The following is a 20,845-nucleotide window of genomic DNA, read 5'->3' on the forward strand; positions in this document are numbered from 1 at the left end:
AATAATACAATTTTCAAGCATACATTAACAGCCCTGTGATGAAAAACATCAGATGTTATCAACTCTATTTCATAAATGAGAAAAATTCATGTTCAGACACTGGATGCCAGGATTTCTGACTGGTGGTTTTGGGCCCTTTCGTGCTACCACGTTGCCTCTGGGGAAAAGGAAGAAATTACCATTTAATTTGTTTAATAGTCATGCTGTGATGACTTTTTTCTAATCTAATGTCGGAGTTATATTGATGTTTCGTATGATGGGGTTTGCTGTAGTGACTAGGTTCATCACTTCGAGGGAGCATGACACAGGAAAAGGATTTCTGGATGGGGAGTCAGAACCACTTGGGTTTAAAACCTGGCTCCTTCATTTATTAGAGTGCATTTACCTCCCAGAGCCTACATCTCCTCACCTACAAAATTAGGACAATTCAACCTGTATTACACAGCTATTAGCATAACCACACGAAATATACAAAAGCATCATTTCAAACAAAGGTCATGATTATTATGCTTATTCCCCTAGCAATAATTTCATCTCAAGGGGTGTTTTTGCTTCTGCAAATCGAGTGCAATCTTCAGGGCCCCAAGGCCACATCATCCTGGCCTTAGACTTAGGAAAAATAGAGCAACGAGGTAGGACAATTTCCCCTCAAGGTTACAACCCGAAGACTAAGAAAATAAGCTCAGAATTCACATACAGCACAGCTCCATGGGCCAGTTTAGTTGGTCATATTGAAAGAAGTGATTCTGGGGGCACAGAGCAGTCAGTTGAAAATCAGTCCCACACTTTGGGCTTTGGAGGCCTGGTCAGTTCTGCTACATCCTCAGAAAATGGTGAGGTCTCACCAAAGATGGGCTGGGGTCAAACCAGAAGTACATTTGGACCAAAGGATTTGCTCAACTGCTTTTGCCACATAGCTGGGAATAAAGAAATGCTATTTTCTTGACCAAGAAAACAAAACAGATTTGTGATTGCTGGCCTTGTACTTGTCCTCTTACCTAGTAAAGCATATGACAATCCTAAAATCTCTGAAGACCAAGAGGTGGTGGGTTCTGGCAGCACAGTGCAGCTGAGCCAGGGGGGTACAGGCAGGTGGGCAAGCAGCTCTCTCCAACCCTCAGAAGCCAAGGACCCTGGGTGATTTGGCCAGCGGCGTGCATGGGGCTCCCTACCTGCCCTCCACCCTTTTCTCTAATCGTCATTCCTATGCCTGTTACAGGATTTTTAAGGGGGAGATGGAGGTCAGCTGCAGAGGCATGGGGGTTGGTTAGCAAATGCTAAATTCATACCACAGCCGTTGGCATTTAGGGGAAAGATGGGAAAATCAAGTTCTCAGAAATTATGCCTATGAAAAGAATGAGCACAGAATACCGAAACTTGCTACACTTAAAACTTTTCATTCACTGTTAAAACAGCACTTGACCCTCCATGCATTCCTCAACTAGAATTCGTAAATACGTTTGTTCCTTTTGGCAGCCCACAATTTATAGAAGGGTTTTCTTTCAAAAATTAAGTTAGAAATCGATGTCTAGAACTCAAAGGATTTTCTCAAAGAAACAAGGTCATACTTGCAAGTTCAGCCCACAGATACTCACCATGTCCACAAGGAAGCTCAAGAGTTATTAATGGTTTTAGTATTTTTAATGTCCCAGGGGAGGGGACCAAGAAAAGGGTATGGATGTAGGGAAAGCAGAAGAAGCAAAAAAGGAAAATAGGAGTTTCCTTGTGATGGGTATAGGATAAGTTTTAGGCACAATTTCAGAATAGGAGGGCATTCGGATTTAGCTTCTTCCTATCCTGCTTTTTGACACTACTCCTTCTTTTGAGTAACCCTTTCCCCTTACACCGTCAAAGACCCTGGCTGAAGTTCAGCCAGACCTGCTAACACCATGAAATGTTCTTTACTCTTATCTCCTTGATTATAACCCAGTCAAGTGCAAGATGCAGGCACTTACAGGGAAGGATTCTGATGGTACTACTTCAATTAGGGTCCACCCTGCTTCCAGGTCCAAAATACACATTTTGAAAAAGATGGCACTTTTTAAAATAAATGAACTACTGACTAAAGAAATTTCAGGTGATGCAAAGAAAATGTCTTCTGGATCAGGGAAGTCACAGTATCTATACTGAATGTTTTGTTTCAACAGTCTACTCTTTAACTGGGCCAGCTTTTAGCTCTTTTTCCTCCACGTATCAACCTATAATTTCAAAGTTTCAAGTGAACTTTGGTGAGGGAGAGGAGAGCAACTGTCCACTTACATCAGGAGTTCTCAAACTTGGCTGCCTACAAGAATCTCCTAGGGAGGGTGTTAAAAATCCAGATACCAGATCTAGGGCAAGACATCAAACCTCACTGTGCTTTCCAGCTCCCAGAGGACTCCAGGGTGTAGCCAGGGCTTGGAACCACTGGTTTGCACAGCAGCACATTTATAACTTAGGGGACACTGAACTATCAAAGTGTTAGCCAGTTTTCCCACCAGGCTCCTAAGTGTCTATGTCACAACCGGTGGCAATTTTAAGTTGTCCAAGGGGAAAGTGTTAAAACAACTGAGTGGGATCCATTTGTAAATCCCAAGAGCTCCTGCTGGCCGTGAAAGTGAAGGTGCCTCTGCTCTACCTGGCCTCCCTTCCCATCCAAGAGGGTCCCGGGATTAAAGGGAAGTTAGCAGCTTTCATTCCAGGCTCTCTGGAACTTGTGCAGATGTCAGCCACCACACAGTACACAGATCTTCAGCACCTTCCGCTGCTCTCCACAATTACTAATGATTTACTCTAGAAACTACTTCCAAGAGCTACTGTACTTCCTATTTCCTGGCAGTAAACTATGGCCCCAAGGCTAGGACATGCATACCTTTTCCCAGCTGCAAACGTGGACCGTTTGGGTTTATGCCCACTTGTCATTTATCAAGCCCTTAAATGCCAAGATAATAAGGGAAGAAGCTGCATTTCTATTTCAATCTCAGAAAACATGCGGCCCTTGAGGATACAAAGCAGCCTCCTTCCAAGTGGCCCCATTCCCCTCCCCACCCCCCACCCCACCCACGGGGAGAGGCTGCTTTCCACAGAAGACTGACACAGTCCCTGCTGCCTGACTGAGGCTGGGATTTACTGTCACATATGGTCACACTCAGAATCAACATGGCCCACTGAAATGAAAGAATACTTCTTGTTGAGAAATTTAAACACTTACATCAGACACTAACTTGGCCTGTTAACTGTGTAATTTCTTAAACACATATAGAAATAAAATAACCCAGGTTTTTTGCAGTTGAAACGATGACTACAGACCCCAGCACATCAGGTTTTCTGTGATCTCTGTTGAAGGCCATTATTATCATAATGCTAATGGGAACATTTATAAGAAAAAAGTGGTCCTTTCCTCTTACCTCCCATTTTAAAATAAGGAAACTGAAGCCCAAAAGGGAAAGCAGTTTATCCAAAGACTCCCCCCTTCCTCCCTTAAGCCCCATTTTAAAATAAGGTTCCAAAGAGAAGGGTCTTACCCAAACCCTCCCTGTTGCTGAGAGAGCCAAGATCAGAACTCAGATCTCTCGATTCTGGGCAAATATACCATCACCGTCGGGCCTGCTTTCTACTGTAGCCCCGAGTTATAAATGGGACCACAAAAGACCCACTTTATTTCAAAGGTAAAATATTAGTTGAGTTATTCCACGATGACTTTAATAAAAAGTGGGGAGGTAAAAATCAAATATGTGTTTTCATCTACATTTAAAATAATTTTTAAATTTGGTCTTTTATGTAAATGGTAATGTGCACAAATATTTTGAACACCCCACATTTTAACTACCAAGATCACTTTTTAAACAGATTTCCTCAACAGTCAATGGCCTCCTCCAGCCCAATCTTACCACTTCCAGACCCCACAACCAGCCAGTTAGCTGTCAGGTTAAGGAACAGAAAAAGCATTCAGTTAAGCAAAAACGAGTATACCCACCATTTAATTGTATACTTGAGGTTTGGTTGACTGACTGTGCTATCATCTAGGAAAATAGTGGAGCAGGAACTGTATTTCCTCGCTATTTGTCCTGGAGGATGCTAGAAAACAATGGCAACAAGACAGGACAATTAAGTGGGACTCCAAATTCTTCCAAGAAACATCATCCCCTTAAACTTGATATCAGACCACAGAGGAAAAATGTCTTACCAAGAAATAATACCACCAGCAAGAACAGTACAAAAACACTTTCTTCATACAATGAAATCCCTTGTTCTTCTGCATGTAAAAGTCACCACCACCACTGCTAGTCCCAAACCTCCTTCACTGGGAGAACAGTACTCTCTTGCAAGCAAGCACCAAAGAGTATGTTGCAGAGTCCATAAAAATCACCTGCCCTGGGGCCTGTGTGAAACAATTAGTACACTGCTCATTACACCAGTGAAAGCCCCTAATTAAGGCAGCATTCTGGTTTTATGCATCAAGATGAAGGCAAGAGACAACTGTACCCATTTTCTCTATTCTTGGGGTACAGCTGATTTGGAGGCCAGGGAAAATGCAGCCAATGTAAATTTAGATTTCCTGGTTAATCAGCTCGATTCAGGAGGTGAAGTTATAAAGAAAAAAGTATTGCTTTGTTAGGGGCGAAACACATTTTAAAGAGGAAGATTATCTGATACTTTTGAAAATACAACCAATGGATGACCTTCAGGTAGTGCCTGTTCTGTCTTATGACTGGTTCTTTCACAAATGTAAAAACTTTGGGCTCTCTGAAGCACCTCAGCACTGAGTACTACTTCTGAAAGGTACTGGTAAAGAAAACAGAACTTAAATTATACACTGATGACATCTAATTGAATACTAAATAGATTTTTGCCAATATGTGTGCGATATGATTAGTAGACATTGCTCCAGATAATTCTTATTCAAAAGCAAGTTAGGGAAAAAAATAAAATAAAATCACCCAAACAAGTTTCCATTTACCTGGTGCTATGTTGACAGTCTAAGAGGCATTTTCAGCAACTGATGCAAATAATCCCTTCAGGGCTAATAAAATTGGCTGCCTCAAGTGCCCATCTGCAATAAAATCCTGTGTCCACACTTCACAAATGTAAAGGAAGCCTTAAAGCTAATCAGAGACCAAAGGCCCTATTTCACACTTTAAAATTTACTTTATATTTAATCATGTTTCCTCTGTAATAAAATTATGAAAATATGCAATAGCCTGAGAAATCCAAAACCAATGTTATAAACAGAATCTCTCCTCAAAACTAAATAAATGGTAATAGTCACGATTTCAAGTGTCCAGTTCCTTAGAGCACAGCTAGAGGGCACTGCACTACCGAAACATTATAACCCTCCCTGGCACTGGTTTATAAATAGCATGTAGGTCAGAAGGAAATAACCAAAGTCAGGAAATTCAGTTCTTGGGCTTTCCTTCGTAAGCTCACACTGTTTTGTGCCTGTGTAAGGAAAGGGCACAAAAAAAACTTGCAAAGTTCAAGTTACAATTTGAATGTCAATTTTAAAATGGCATTTTCACATCTATCAAATTAATCACAACATTCTCATTACGACAATCCAAAGACACTAAAAACAATTTTTTCTCTTTTTAAGCTCTTATAGCAATCATATTTAAGTCACACAAAACACATTAAAAACTCAGAACATAATATAGCTATTAATACAGGTGGCAAGCTTTTGAAGGTCTTATGAAATTTTCCCCATGGGTGTAAAATCTACTACAAACAAAATTTCAACAGATATTATGTTTAACACAAAAATTCAGTAATTAATTGATGTTCATGAATTTTTAGAGATGCAGGGTAACTTTAGATATAATCCCAACAATGAAGCAAAAGGACAATAATAATTCACTTTATTTCGTGTGGTTTCAACTATTCCTTCTGACACAAATTTCTCAGGATTAAAATGTGATGGGAACTGCGAGGAATAAATAGTTTCCCTAAGAAAACATGAGCATGGGTGTCAAGGAGAGGATATGAGGCAGGTGAACATCATCCACATCCCTCCACAGTCTAAGAAACTCCCTCCGTGAGCCCACGGGCAGGCACACCCCCGGGCAGGCACACCCCCCGGCACACACAGTCCCCTAAGGGTCAGAGGGTTACCTGAAAGCAGCCCCACAGAACGGCAGCCTCCCAGCACTTAGGGCTGGCATGCCACAGCCCTCACTTTGCCAGGGGAACACCAACTAAGCTTTCAAACTCTACAACAACATCTAAATTGAATACAAATCCTCGGTATTGAGTTATAAAGATTTTTAGTTGCAGGGTGCCTCATCAGTCTAAAATACCATTTGGGTGTTAAGTCACTTGTTGAATGTCAGGACTACAAGATTCAGAGAATGCATACTTCTCTGGATCTGAAATCCACGTCACTAAAAGGCTCAAATAATTAGAATCCTGCAGCAGAAAAGCTCTTGCCTCTGGGGTTGCTCTCCTGCTCTGGTTTCTGTTTTGAACTGTTCTGTGTAGCAGAGGGAAGGGAGAGCCGGCCCAGGCACTCACACCTTCCGACAAGCAGCACCAATGAGTGTCCTGCAACACAGACAGCTGGAAATGTCTGTGAAGCCTCTGAAGCATCAGAAACACAATGTACATTCACGGAAAAGTGTGTTCTCATGTGTTCAATATTTTGAACAAGCACATGGTGCACCAGATATATGGTTCTCAGTTTTAATATTATATAGCATACTACTACATTAATTTAGTCATCCCATGATTCTGAAAAGTCCATATGCTTGTACATGTGTATGTTTGGCACATCTAAAATCTTCCAATTAGGTTTCGGTCTTGCTCATAGATAACATGGCCACATGATGCGCTGGAGAGCTGCAGTCATGAAGACAGGTGCTAGAGTGGCAACTGCAGGTGCGAGCTAATATTTATAAAGTGCTTAGAGCAGGGCCAGCACATGAGAAGCATTACATCACTCCTTGTTAAGTAAAAAGTACATTAAACATGTCAAAATAAGTGATAGGAATGCTTTTTTATGTTAATGTCTGTAACTTACTAGAAAACTTAGAAAGAAAATACCTAGGACAAGGTTTTACTGGAAAAGGAAGGGCACAACAGTATTGTTAGCTGGCTCAGACAGATGGTACCAAGAATGACAGTCTTGGTGAAAGAGCAGATACTATAATGTCAACCATAAACTGCTTGGAAGAGCAGCAGAGAACAGTCCAATCAGTGAGAAGCCCAATTATGGATTTTAAGGAAATAAATGCTCTAAACTATTTTTCAGAATATTTTAAGAAAATAAAAATTTTTATCTTTGAAATAGTGTATATTTTACAAATTAAGTAATAAATACATGGCATAAAACTTTTTAGAACCGGAGTGAAGATCATCTAGTCCACCTATTCACATAATGTCCACAGTATAAAATAACCTATTTACACCTAGATCCATTAACAGACAATTGTTGGACTGTGTATTTAAGAAGGTTTTACTGAAGAGTTATCATGTGTCCCAAATAATGAGATCATCCCTTTCTGTGATTCCAATTAGATGTCTGTCAGATACAAAGATATGTAGACTTGGGGCGCCTGGGTGGCTCAGTCGTTAAGCATCTGCCTTCGGCTCAGGTCATGATCCCAGGGTCCTGGGATCGAGCCCCGCATCGGGCTCCCCCCTCCGCGGGGAGTCTGCTTCTCCCTCTCCCACTCCCCCTGCTTGTGCTCTCTCTCTCTGACAAATAAAATCTTTAAAAACAAAACAAAACAAAGATGTAGATGCACACACACACACACACACACACAAACACACACAGACAATCCAGGTGCAAAACAAAGAGAAATGGGGGTACAGGGGTAAGACTGACACTGGACCCTCCACAATGACCAGAGAAACCCTTCTCCCAAATATTCCAACCCCACCTTCTTCTCAGATCCTCTGTCAGCTGCCTCTGAGCTCCCGCAGCACCATGCATCGCAGAGAACTGAGAGCCCATCGGGCAGCATCCACCCTACTGCTTCTTCCTCTCTTGCAAATGAACGTGCCCCCCTCACCTCCAGTGGAAGACCTACCATTCTCCAGGCCAGGGCTAGGTAATGACTCCGGTTCTTCAAATTTTCTAGAAGTTGGCTCACACTCCACTTGCAATACCCATTCACAAAGAATCCCAAACTGCTATTGTAATGAGTACTTTCCAGTCCTAGCTCTCTCCTAGTTTCCTTCTATTTTTCTGGCTACTCAGGTCCCTTTTTGTGGACTCCATTTCTCTGAACTCCCTGGAAGGTGACAGTCTTTTCTTCTCCCTGTATACTCTCTCCCTATCCTAGGGGGTCCTCCTGTAGTCTCATTAGTTCAACTTCCTTCTATTCTCCTTTGAGTCCCAAATCTCTCCTCTTTGGCAAAATCTCTCTTCCAAGCTCGCCACCTAAATGTTCCTCATAGGCACCTCAAATGACAAACGAATCTCTTCTTCCATTCAACTAATAATGGCTTAAAACCAGAAACCCACAAATATTTGTCTTTCCTTGGGTATCCTTGCATCAAGTACTATTGATTCTACCTCCTAAATACATTTCAAAAGCATTTTCCTGTACATCCCTCCAGCCACTAACTGGTATATGAATGGCCTCCATCACTTCTCACCTGTATTACTGCAAAAGCCATCCTGTCTCCAGGCTCATTCCTCTCCAAACCAGTCTTCCTCTGATGCTGCTGTGATCTTTTTACAAAGCAAATCAGATCATGTCACCTCCCTGCTTAAATGATTCGGAGGTTCTCCATTGCAGGGAGGAGACATTCATCATCTCTTCATGTCCCCAGGTCACCACTCACTTCTTTCTTCCACATACACTACACTTAGATATAATTAAACGGTGACATGATGACAGTAACAACAACAATTTTTATTTACTGGCCATCAAATAAAAGCCAACAATATTCTGGATATTTTACATGCGTTCATTTACAGCTCACAAACCCCTAGCAAGGCGGGCAGAATTCTCACTTTATAGATAAGTCAAAGGAGGTCAGCAAAATTAAGTAATGTTTCCAAGGTCAAATCTAAGACACCAGAATTCACATTTGTGAACACATCTGTCTGACTCCAAAGTCCATGCCTTCCTACCAACAGCAGAAAGGGCAGTGCCATGTATTAACAAGCTGGCAAACAGGAGCTCATGGCAAGCGCTCTTGCCAACGGACAAGAGAAAATAATGACGTGCTCAGGACACACCGCAGCGGGGCAGTGGCTGGCGAAACAAAGGGGCCAAAGTCCTGGCTCTCTTGTGGTCCTGCTAGGAGCTAATGTGGACAAGTCACTCCAGTACAGGTGAAGCAAGAGCATGGCTGGAGTGTGAAAGCCTGGAGTTCAGGATGTAGCTCTGCCACTGATTAGTTATGTAAACTTGGGCAAGTTAGTTAAGTAGGATGATGACATGTCCTGGCTCGCTGGGGACAGTCCAAGTTTGCCCGTTGTCCTTGAGTAACCAATAATAGCATCCCTTTTCACACTCAATAGTGTCCCCGTTTGGGCAATAAATTATAAGGTCACTATATGCTTTACCTCCCCAAGCTTCAATGTCTTCATCTATAAAATATGGAGAGCTCATCGTGGTGCTGGGAGGGCTATCCCCAGGGTAACACCTGGGGTGCTGAGCACATGGACATGCTCAACGAGTATTATTAAGTCACTTAATAACACTTAGTCTCTGTGCTTTAACTTCCCATTTTCAATGGTTGGACAAAACTGACCTACTATTTCTTAGGGTTTGTTAGGATCAAATAAAAATAAAGCATTAGAAAATATGAGGTAATATTAGTAGAGGAAAAAAAGTTGTAAAAGTTTGAAAAACAAATAAAATCTTCAAAAATGAAAGTTCCCTTATTTTTTTTTAAGCCATGACCTTCATTAAGAAGGCTAGTTTCCCAGAGCACAGAGAAATGAAATTTGCACTAGTATTCCTTTATTAGGAATTAACTGAAGGCCTCATGTGTGCAAAATATATGCGGGAATAGCACCGGAGAGGTGGACAAAGGGGCTGGGGTGCCCACGGCCACCACCTGCCACCATCTGAACACTCATGATGTGTAGATAGTCTCCTAAAACCATGAAGGCAGGTGTGATACTTTCTTAATCTAACGATTAAGAAAGTATCTTTGCCCAAGTCATACAGCCAATATGGAGTGGATACAAGGACATTCTGTGCAATTTCCAAGTCCATACAAACCTCTTATCCAAGAGGGAAGAAGCATTCACAGCTGAGACCAGCATCCTTCCAATACCACCAACAGGCCTCAGAGACCCGATGACAAAATAACAGAACAAACAAAAGGAAGACCCCTCATCTCTGATCTCAAGGTATTAACAAACTAATATTCCATGGAAGAAAAAGGGAGACTGAACAGCTTTTAGCAGGATCAATTTTTTATAGCAGGGAAAAACTGCAAGTTCTGAAAAACTAAAAGAAAAAGCAAACATCCATGGAACTAAGAACCAAAGCGGACAAAATCATTAATTTATGGAAACAGAAAATAAACCAACATTGGATTTCAAGAACAAAAATGGGGCCAATGCCAGCACTGAGGTCAAATTATGCTCTACTGTGAGTCATGCATGCTGTCACTACAAAATAATTACATTCATAATGTACTTCAATCCCAGGTCAAATCTTGGCTTTATTATGGCTCAGTGCACCAACTCTACAATGAGAAGTACTTTTTGTCATTAAATTTCTGGCTGTGAGGCAAAATCCAGAAATATAATCTTTTAGGCTTGGCACCATCTGAGGCAGAGATTTTCCTGAGAGCACTGAGGGCTGAGTACTGAGGGTGTGCGGTGCCGCCCCGGGCTCCCAACCCCTCCGGAGGCTTCTGCAAGGCAAGTAGGACAGCGTGTATTTACTGCTCCCTGGGTTCTTTCTGCAGCTACTAAAGAAACAGAGGTTCATGTTCCAAATAACATTTTTTCTATTACTTCATTTCTTTAATGCAATGGCATATATAGTCCAGGCTGTATTTTCTGGGTAGGGTGGGGTGGGAAATGAGCATATTCCAGAATGCTGGGGGTAAAGTAGGGTGGATGTTTATCCAATGTAGGTCTTAAAATTTTTAATTTACAGAAAGACTCAAAAATAGGTTAGACTTGCCTGAGAATATAAGAAATTCAAGTTTCTTTCCTAATTCATTTGAGCTCACTCTTCTACATAATTAGGAAACTGTTGCAGAAGCTCAAATATGCACAATGCAAATGTTTAAAGGCCCACACATATCCTATCTCCATTGCCATTCATAACTATCCTGCGAGACAGTTCTGGGAGGTAAGCAGTAGCATTCCTCTTTATGGGTGACAGAATCGAAGCACTTTACCAAGTCACACAAGAACTGGGCATCACAAAGTGGAGCTCTATCAGAACAATCAGAGTTCAGGCCATCTGACTCCTAATAAAGTGTTCTTGCTACACCAACTTGTGCCCTTCAAAATTCTCAATGAATGCAGTTATAGTCCTATTGGTAAAAATGTTCCTGGTTCCTGAAGGTTATTTCTTCTCTTGGGAAAAGTTTAAAAAGTAAAAAGGAAGTAAAGAAAAAAATAAGAGTTGCGATTTGAAGAAACAAGTAGCTAACTGTTGATCAGAGTTTAAAACTGAATTCATAAAACTGCAGACACAATATGAAAAGCCAAAGACCAGCTACTCTGAAAACCAGTTTGGCAATTCCTCAAAATGTTAAATATAGAATGGCCATATATCCCAGCAATTCTACCCCTAGGTATATGCCCAAGAGAAATGAAAATGTATGTCCATACAAAAACCTGTACAAGAATGTTCATAGCAGCATTATTCAAAATAGCCAAAAGGTGGAAACAACCCAAATGTCCATCAACTGATGAATGGATAGATAAAATATGGCCTAGCCACATGATGGAATAGTATTTGCCATAAAAAGGAATGGAGTTCTAATATAAACTAATTCAATGTGGATGCACCCTGAAAACATGCTACCGAAAGAAGTCTGTCACAAAAGGCTACATAACGTACGATTAGATTTCTATGAAATGGCCAGAAGGGACAAATCTGTAGAGGCAGGAAGCAGAGTAGTGGTTGCCAGGAGCTGGGGGGACAGGAAGAACAGAGTGACTGCTGATGAATACAAGGTTTCTTTTTGGGGTAATGAGTACATTCTAAAATTGACTGTGGTAAAGGTTGCACAACTCTATGAATATACTAAAAACCACTAAATTGTATACTTTAAATGGGTGAATTCTGTGGTACATAAATTATATCTCAATAAAACTGTTTTTTTAAAAAATACATTTTTCATAGAAGGAAAAAAATAGTTAAAAACCAAAAGCAAGAAAACACCTGATGGGATGGACTAGAACTGGAAATTAAAGTATCAGTAGGAATTAATGATTTCTAAAATGTCTCTTTCCTAGTCATGTTTGCTAAATGGGCCAGTGAGAAACACTGACACCGAGCAGCGAGGAGTACAATGAATTCTAGATCTGGGTTTCTAATACTCTTGTCATGGGGGCTGGCGATGGGGGGCGGGAACCAGGGCTCCCTGGAAAAATGGCTGATTCCAGGGAGGTACAAGGTGAGCCTAAAACATCTTACTGTACCAAAAAGCAAGAGAGTGCTCAAAAAAAAAAAAAAAAAAAAGATGGGGGCATGCCGCAAGAACACAGAGCCAGTTTAAAAAGACTGCCACTAGACAATCTAGGGAAATATGAGCATCAAAATAATTAAAGACAGAAATGGCTATCACTGAAAAAACAGAAATCCAGAAGTCCATACTAAAGGTGGATGGATGGTAGAATGGGTGGATGGGAAGAAAGGGTTCCCCTGAGAACAGAATAATGACTGCCACATGGGGAGGAAGCAATGGGGCTGGAAAATTAGCATTCTGCAACCAAAATATAAAGACTGGTTCAAGCAAGAATGATCAATAGATGCTAAATCTGGGGTTGAAGATAAGGAGCAGGATATTTGATGGCCCATAGGCTGCTTATGAGTTGGCAGGGGAATGTCATTAAATACTGGGTAGAGAATCTGGACAGCTCCTTGCAGGGTGATCAAAATCAAATTCACCAATGAAGTCAGAAGGATATTGTGTCTCCAGATTTGAAACACTAAGAAGCGCCAGGGAGCATTCCATGAAGTATTCTGGCTGCAAATGCTTTCCTAAATCCTTCAGACAAATCCAAAATGAGAAGCATTCTGTTAAAAAAAAAAAAAAAAAAACAGGGGCGCCTGGGTGGTTCAGTCATTAAGCGTCTGCCTTCAGCTCAGGTCATGATCCCAGGGTCCTGGGATCGAGCCCCACATCGGGCTCCCTGCTCCGCGGGAAGCCTGCTTCTCCCTCTCCCACTCCCTCTGCTTGTGTTCCCTCTTTCACTGTGTCTCTATCACTCTGTCAAATAAATAAATAAAATCTTAAAAAAAAAAAAAAAACTGGGGCGCCTGGGTGCTTCAGTCAGTTAAACATCTGACTCTTGGTTTCAGCTCAGGTCATGATCTCACAGGTCGTGAGACTGAGCCCTGCGTTGGGCTCCATGCTAAGCGCGGAGTCTGCTGGAAGACTGCCTCCCTCTGCCCCTCCCCTCCTTCAAATAAATAAATAAATCTTTAAAAAACCAACCAAACAAAAAACATCTGGCCCTGTATTCTTCAACAATGTCAGTGTCATGAAAGACAAAGAAAGGCTGAGGCTCTCTCCAGATTAAAGGACACTGAGGGGCACACCCACTAAATGCCATTGTGTGATCCTGGACTGAAAGCAGTAGCAGAGAAAAACATGCTACACAGGACATTATGGGGCCACTTAACACAACTGGATTATGGACAGTTAATTAAAAAGAATTTTACCAATGTTAAATTCTTGATTTTGATAACAATATTGTAGTTATACAGAGAATATCCTTGTGCTTAGGAAGTACATAGTGAAGTATTAGGATGTAAAGGGAATGATGCAGGTAATCTACTCCCAAACATTTCAAAAGAAAATATATAGAATAATGATCAGAGGATGGGTAGAAAGTGATAAAACACTGGCTTAAAAGTGGTAAATCTGGGTAAAGGGTATATAGGAATTTTTTGTACTATTATTATTACAACTGCTGTAAGTTTGAAATTTTTCCAAAAAAAGTTAAATATATGTATGTGTAAAAGTTATATGTGTTTATATGACTACATAACATATATAACACATATAACTTCATGTAACATAGATATGTATAACAATGTTTACATAAAGTAAAATAACAGTCTAACAGAGATGCTGGGGTGGGAGCCTCTGCTTAAAGAGTAAGAGGCAAGAGAGTCTGCTTCTTAAAGGGCTCTTTGGGCAAAGTCCTTGCTCTTTCTCAGACTTCCTGTTTTTTCTTTGCTCTCTCTACTCTAGAAATCCCTAAGCAAGATGATGAAGTTGAAACTGAGGTTAAGAGAGCAAAAAGTGAAAAATAAAATGGCATAGTAAAGAGGGTGCCTGTCCAGCTCACGCAAGGAACAGCTGTGTTCCTTAGTAAATGACAACAAAGGAACTGGGAGGTCACAGACTGAAGTCATATAAGAACAGCTCCTTCCAGCCATACAACAGTGTCTAAGCAATGTGAAAACCAGGCAACCATGATCAAGAATTTGTGCTGGCTTACTCACAGATGAGATCCTAACAGCATATACAAAAGATCATGGTTTCAACAGAGCAACTCCCACCAACAATATGCCGTGAAGTTTCTAGGACAAGTCCTAACACTGGTTTAGTGACCCCTTTACTTGTGTGTCTTAACAAGGACAATGTAGTCTTCAAAATGACCTACGAAGGCACCAGGGAAGCAATTCCACCTGTTAGCTATCCTGTATTTGTATACACGATTACATTTTACAAGCCGCACTTTATTTGTGCCACATAGTAAGAGTGACCAATGCAGAAAGGGTGGGTGAGGAGCAAACAGGAGACAAACAAGACAAGACAAGAGGAAGTGTTTTATAGATATAACCAAGACACTCAAGGACCTGACACCTGACACGAACTTCTCATCTCTATCAACATTATCAGTGTGTACACCATTATCATTTCTAGATTCTCTTTAAAAAAAAGAGAGAGATAAAAGAACAAAGTGTGCCCCCTATTTCAACATCCTGTGTCAAGAAGAATGAGTGTGTGAGAACCAGAATATCTAAGGTTCCCTCAGGGAGCTGTGAAAATCCTATACTCTTGTATTACTACAACTATCCTATAAATTTGAAATTATTTCAAAATATAGGTTGGATCCTTTGATCTTCCTGGACTTTTAAAATTTTACTGAGATTAAAATCTTAGTGAGGCTTTTTTCACACCATCCAAGCATATTGTATTGATGCTAACATAGCAGTTACTCAATAAATTTGTGTTCTATTAAGAGCAAATTTCCCAAAGAGGCAAAGTAAGGTTTTGAATTTTTTAAATTTCAGTTCCTGGATCAAACTCACTTCATTCTTGGACTTTTATGGCTTAACAGATGTAGAGTATAACAGCATAGACATCCTTTGAGAAGGAATCTACTATCCCATTCAAAGCTAGATGGCAGAAATCAATTCAGAATTTATCTACTTAAGAAGACTATTGACTCTCTACCCAGCAGTATTCCCAAAGTTGAAGAGAATATATTCCACCCTGATCTTTACAATTATAAAAACACTGTACCCGTACTCAAAATACCAGAAAGACTTTTGTCAGTTTTGGTACTGAACTTGGAAAATTAAACAGAATTTATCTATATTCCAAGAGGCACTAATAGTAATAACATCAACATATTTATATGGTGTTACAATTAGTTTGCAAATCACCTTCCTTTCCATTGTAACATCTGAGTCAAGTAAGCCGGGAATTATGTCCTATTCTATGAGACAGGACAACTGAGACTTCCAGACTTTTTCAAGGTCCCCAAATTATCAGGTGGTAGGTCTGGAGCTTGAGGAAATCCTTTTGGTTCTAAGTCCAGCTAACAGTGTGACTATTGCTTAACTGATATGTAACACCCTATAGTTACTTTATTCTCTCACAAAGTTTCTAGAAATATCACCTATTTCATTATTAAGACAAATATTGTAATTGTTTTTCACGAGACTAAGGTAGTCCAGCCATTCAACTTCTGATTCATTTTTTTTTTAAAGATTTTATTTATTTATTTGACAGAGAGCGACAGCAAGAGAGGGAACACAAGCAGGGGGAGTGGGAGAGGGAGAAGCAGGCTTCCCGCTGAGCAGGGAGCCAGCCCGATGGGGGGCTCGATTCCAGGACCCTGGGATCATGACCTGAGCTGAAGGCAGATGCTTAACACCAGGCGCCCCTGATTCATTCTTTTTAAATTTCTTTTCAACTTCTTAGAATGATCCATTCACTTTAGGTATGCTGTCACCAAATGGCAAGAGGATGTCACAGAAAAATTAGGCCAAAGTAAAAGGCATGTTATCCCTCAGTTTCAACAGTGATTCTAGACTCCAGACACCTGCAACGCCACTCACAATTTATGAGAGATCTTCACATTTTAATTAAAAGATTCATTAAAATAGCTAACCTTAAAGAAAAAGCAAAGCCAAAACTTTAGCAAATGTTGAATGAAGTACAAACTTTAAACAAAGCTCTTTACCCAACCCTCTTTTAAAAACCTAAGTGTCGGCAAGATGGCGGAGGAGTAGGAGACATGGATTTCATCTGGCCTCAGGAATTCAGCTGAATAGGGATCAAACCATTCTGAACACCTACGAACTCAACAGGAGACCGAAGAAGAGAGTATCAACAACTATCTGAACAGAGAAGTGACCACTTTCTGGAAGGTAGGACGTGCGGAGAAGTAAATCCAAGGCAATATTCTGGAGAAGAGACAGTGGAGTAGGGGGCCTAAGCAAGTGATAGAGCTGCGGAGCACAAAATTGGAACTTTTAGAAGTCAGCTCCGCTGAGGGACGTCGCTCCAGTGGCTAAGCGGGGGGTGGAACCCTCGCGGGACAGTGTGGTCTCAGGACCCTCGGGGGTCACAGAAAGACCGGGGGTGCCTGAGTGCAGCAGAGCTCCCAGGTATCGGAACAGGGAAGCCGGCTACAGAGACGGAGCCGAGGCACGGGCTCTCAGCTGGGGGGTGCCATAAACTGTGATCCGCGGCCCAGTCGGGACACTGCTCCTCCAGCAGGGACCCAACAAGCAGCAGAACCGGGGAGACTTCCCTTCCTCCCCCAGGAGGAGCAGCGTGGGAGCGCACCGCAAGGATCTGCTGGGTTTGGAGACTCCACACCACGTCGGGTGCCAGAGATAGAAACACTCGGTCACAGGCCGAGGGAGCACGCAGTGCAGCCTGAGACCAGGGAGGCGGGAGTGACTTGCTTTTCTCTGGGGGCGCACTGAGGAGCGGGCCCCGAGTTCTCAGCTCCTCCCAGTGGAGATTGGGAGGCCACCATTTTCACCCTGGTCCTCCAAAGCTGTACCAGAGCTTGCAGGGAACAAAAGCTCCTGAAAGCAAACCCGATCAGCTTGCTTAGCCCGGACGACAAGGGCGCGGCAATTCCGCCTCCGGCAAAGACATTTGAAAACCATGGCAACAGGCCCCTCCCCCGGAAGATCAGCACGAACAGCCAGCAAGCCAAGACCAAGTTTACCGATCAAGGAGAACGGGAGAACTCCAGCGCTAGGGGAATACTGCACATAGAATTCATGGCTTTTTTTTTACCATGATTCATTAGTTTTTCAAAGTTAATTTTTTTAACTGTTTTTTTAATTTTTCTTTTTCCCTTTTTCAACAAACATCTTATCAACCCTTTTTTAAAAAAACATTTTTTATTTTTCATTTTTAGAGTCATATTTTATCCCTTCATAGTAGTTACCCTTATTTTTGGCATATATATATAAGCTGTTCTCTCTTTAAAATTCTGAGATACAGTTTCTTCTAACAGATCAAAATATACCCTAAATCACTAGTGTATGGCTTTGTTCTAGTCTCCTGCCTGATCACATTCGCTTTTTTTTTAAATCTTCTTTCTTTTTTCAAACAACTTCTTATCTTATCAATTCCTTTTATAAAATCTTTTATAATTTTCATCTTTACAGTCATCTTCCATTCCTTCATTGTATCAACCCTTATTTTGTACATATATAAGTCTTTCTTCCTTTAAAATTTTAGGAGGCACTTTTTTCTAACAGACCAAAATATGCCCAAAATCTAGTGTGTGGCACTGATCTATGCACTAGCCTGATCATATATGACCATATTCTGTTCTTTTTGTATTGTTCTGTTTTTGTTTTTATCTTTTCCTTCTTGTTTTTTTTCTTTCTTTCTTTCCCTTTCTTTTCCCCTGGTCTCAGGTCTTTTCTGATTTGTATACAGTATATTTGCTGGGGACGTTGTTAATCTGTTAGCATTTTGTTCTCTCATTCATCTATTCTCCTCTGGACAAAATGACAAGACGAAAGAAATCACCTCAGCCAAAAGAACAAGAGATAGTACCGTCAGACAGGGACCTACTCAATACAGACATCAGTACCATCTCGGACCTAGAGTTCAGAATCATGACTTTAAAGATACTAGCTGGGCTTGAAAAAAGTGTAGAAGTTATTAGAGAAACCTTTCTGGAGAAATAAAAGAACTAAAATCTAACCAAGTCGAAATCAAAAAGGCTATTAATCAGGTGCAATCAAAAATGGGGGCACTAACTGCTAGGATAAATGAGGCAGAAGAGAGAATCAGCGATATAGAAGACCAAATGATGGAAAATAAAGAGGCTGAGAAAAAGAGAGAGAAACAACTACAGGATCACAAGGGCAGAATTCGAGAGATAAGCGATAAGATCAGATGAAACAACATCAGAATACTTGGGATCCCAGAAGAAGAAGAAAGAGAGAGAGGAGCAGAAGGTATATTGGAGCAAATAATAGCAGAGAACTTCCCTAATGTGAGGAAGGAAACAGGCATCAAAATCCAGGAGGCACAGAGAACCCCTCTCAAAATCAATAAAAATAGGCCAACACCCTGACATCTAATAGTAAAACTTACAAGTCTCAGAGACAAAGAGAAAATCCTGAAAGCAGCTCGGGAGAAGAGATATGTAACCCACAATGGTAGAAATATTAGATTGGCAACAGACCTATCCACAGAGACCTGGCAGGCCAGAAAGGACTGGCAGGATATCTTCAGAGCACTAAACGAGAAAAATATGCAGCCAAGAATACTATATCCAGCTAGGCTCTCATTGAAAATTGAAGGAGAGATAAAAAGCTTCCAAGACAAACAAAAACTAAAGGAATTTGCAAACACGAAACCAGCCCTCCAAGAAATATTGAAAGGGGTCCTCTAAGCAAAGAGAGAGCCTAAAAGCAGCATAGATCAGAAAGGAACACAGACAATATACAGTAACAGTCACCTTACAGGCAATACAATGGCACTAAAATCATATCTTTCAATAGTTACCCTGAATGTAAATGGGATAAATGCCCCAAACAAAAGACACAGGCTATCAAATTGGATTAAAAAACAAGACCCATCAATATGCTGTCTGCAAGAGACTCATTTTAGACCCAAAGACACCTCCAGATTGAAAGTGAGGGGGTGGAAAACCATTTACCATGCTAATGGACACCAAAAGAAAGCTGGGGTAGCAATCCTTATATCAGACAAATTAGATTTTAAAACAAAGACTGTAATAAGAGATGAGGAAGGACACTATATCCTACTTAAAGGGTCTATCCAACAAGAAGATCTAACAATTGTAAATATCTATGCCCCTAACATGGGAGCAGCCAATTATATAAGGCAATTAATAACAAAAGCGAACAAACACATTGACAACAATACAATAATAGTGGGGGACTTTAACACCCCCCTGACTGAAATGGACAGATCATCTAAGCAAAAGATCAACAAGGAAAGAAAGACTTTAAATGACACATTGGACCAAATGGACTTCACAGACATATTCAGAACATTCCATCCCAAAGCAACGGAATACACATTCTTCTCTAGTGCCCACGGAACATTCTCCAGAATTGATCACATCCTAGGTCACAAATCAGGTCTCAACCGGTATCAAAAGACTGGAATTATTTCCTGCATATTTTCAGACCACAATGCTTTGAAACTAGAACTCAATCACAAGAGGAAAGTCAGAAAGAACTCAGTACATGGAGGCTAAAGAGCATCCTACTAAAGAATGAATGGGTCAACCAAGAAATTAAAGAAGAATTAAAAAAATTCATGGAAACCAATGAAAATGAAAACACAACTGTTCAAAATCTTTGGGATACAGCAAAGGCAGTCCTGAGAGGAACGTATATAGCAATACAAGCCTTTCTCAAGAAACAAGAAAGGTCTCAAATACACAACCAAACCCTACACCTAAAGGAGCTGGAGAAAGAACAGCAAATAAAGCCTAAACCCAGCAGGAGAAGAGAAATAATAAAGATCAGAGCAGAAATCAATGAACTAGAAACCAAAAGAACAGTAGAACAGATCAATGAAACTAGGAGCTGGTTCTTTGAAAGAATTAATAAGATTGATAAACCCCTGGCCAGACTTATTGAAAAGAAAAGAGAAATGACCCAAATCAACAAAATCATGAATGAAAGAGGAGAGATCACAACCAACACCAAAGAAATACAAACAATTATAAGAACATATTATGAGCAACTCTATGCCAGCAAATTAGATAACCTGGAAGAAATGGATGCATTCCTACAGATGTATCAACTACCAAAATTGAACCAGGAAGAAATAGAAAACCTGAACAGACCTATAACCACTAAGGAAATTGAAGCAGTCATCAAAAATCTCCCAACAAACAAAAGCCCAGGGCCAGATGGCTTCCCAGGGGAATTCTATCAGACATTTAAAGAAGAATTAATACCTATTCTCCTGAAACTGTTCCAAAAAATAGAAATGGAAGGAAAAC

At 40.8% G+C, this 20,845-nt stretch overlaps 1 protein-coding gene across 4 annotated transcripts in view; it reads right to left on the reverse strand.

Annotated features, from left to right (window-relative positions):
• Window positions 1-20,845, reverse strand: part of CCNY (cyclin Y) — a 304,247-nt gene that overhangs the window by 37,577 nt on the left and 245,825 nt on the right. For all 4 annotated transcript variants that reach the window (XM_073885514.1, XM_025885880.2, XM_073885513.1 and 1 more), the window contains one exon: window positions 3,956-4,056. In XM_073885514.1, coding sequence (XP_073741615.1) covers window positions 3,956-4,056 — 101 coding nt within the window. The remainder of the gene's footprint in view (window positions 1-3,955; window positions 4,057-20,845) is intronic.

This window comes from Callorhinus ursinus, unplaced genomic scaffold (assembly GCF_003265705.2).
Source record: "Callorhinus ursinus isolate GAN/ISIS: 27379988/994484 unplaced genomic scaffold, GSC_fseal_2.0 scaffold62, whole genome shotgun sequence".
NCBI lineage: Eukaryota > Metazoa > Chordata > Mammalia > Carnivora > Otariidae > Callorhinus > Callorhinus ursinus.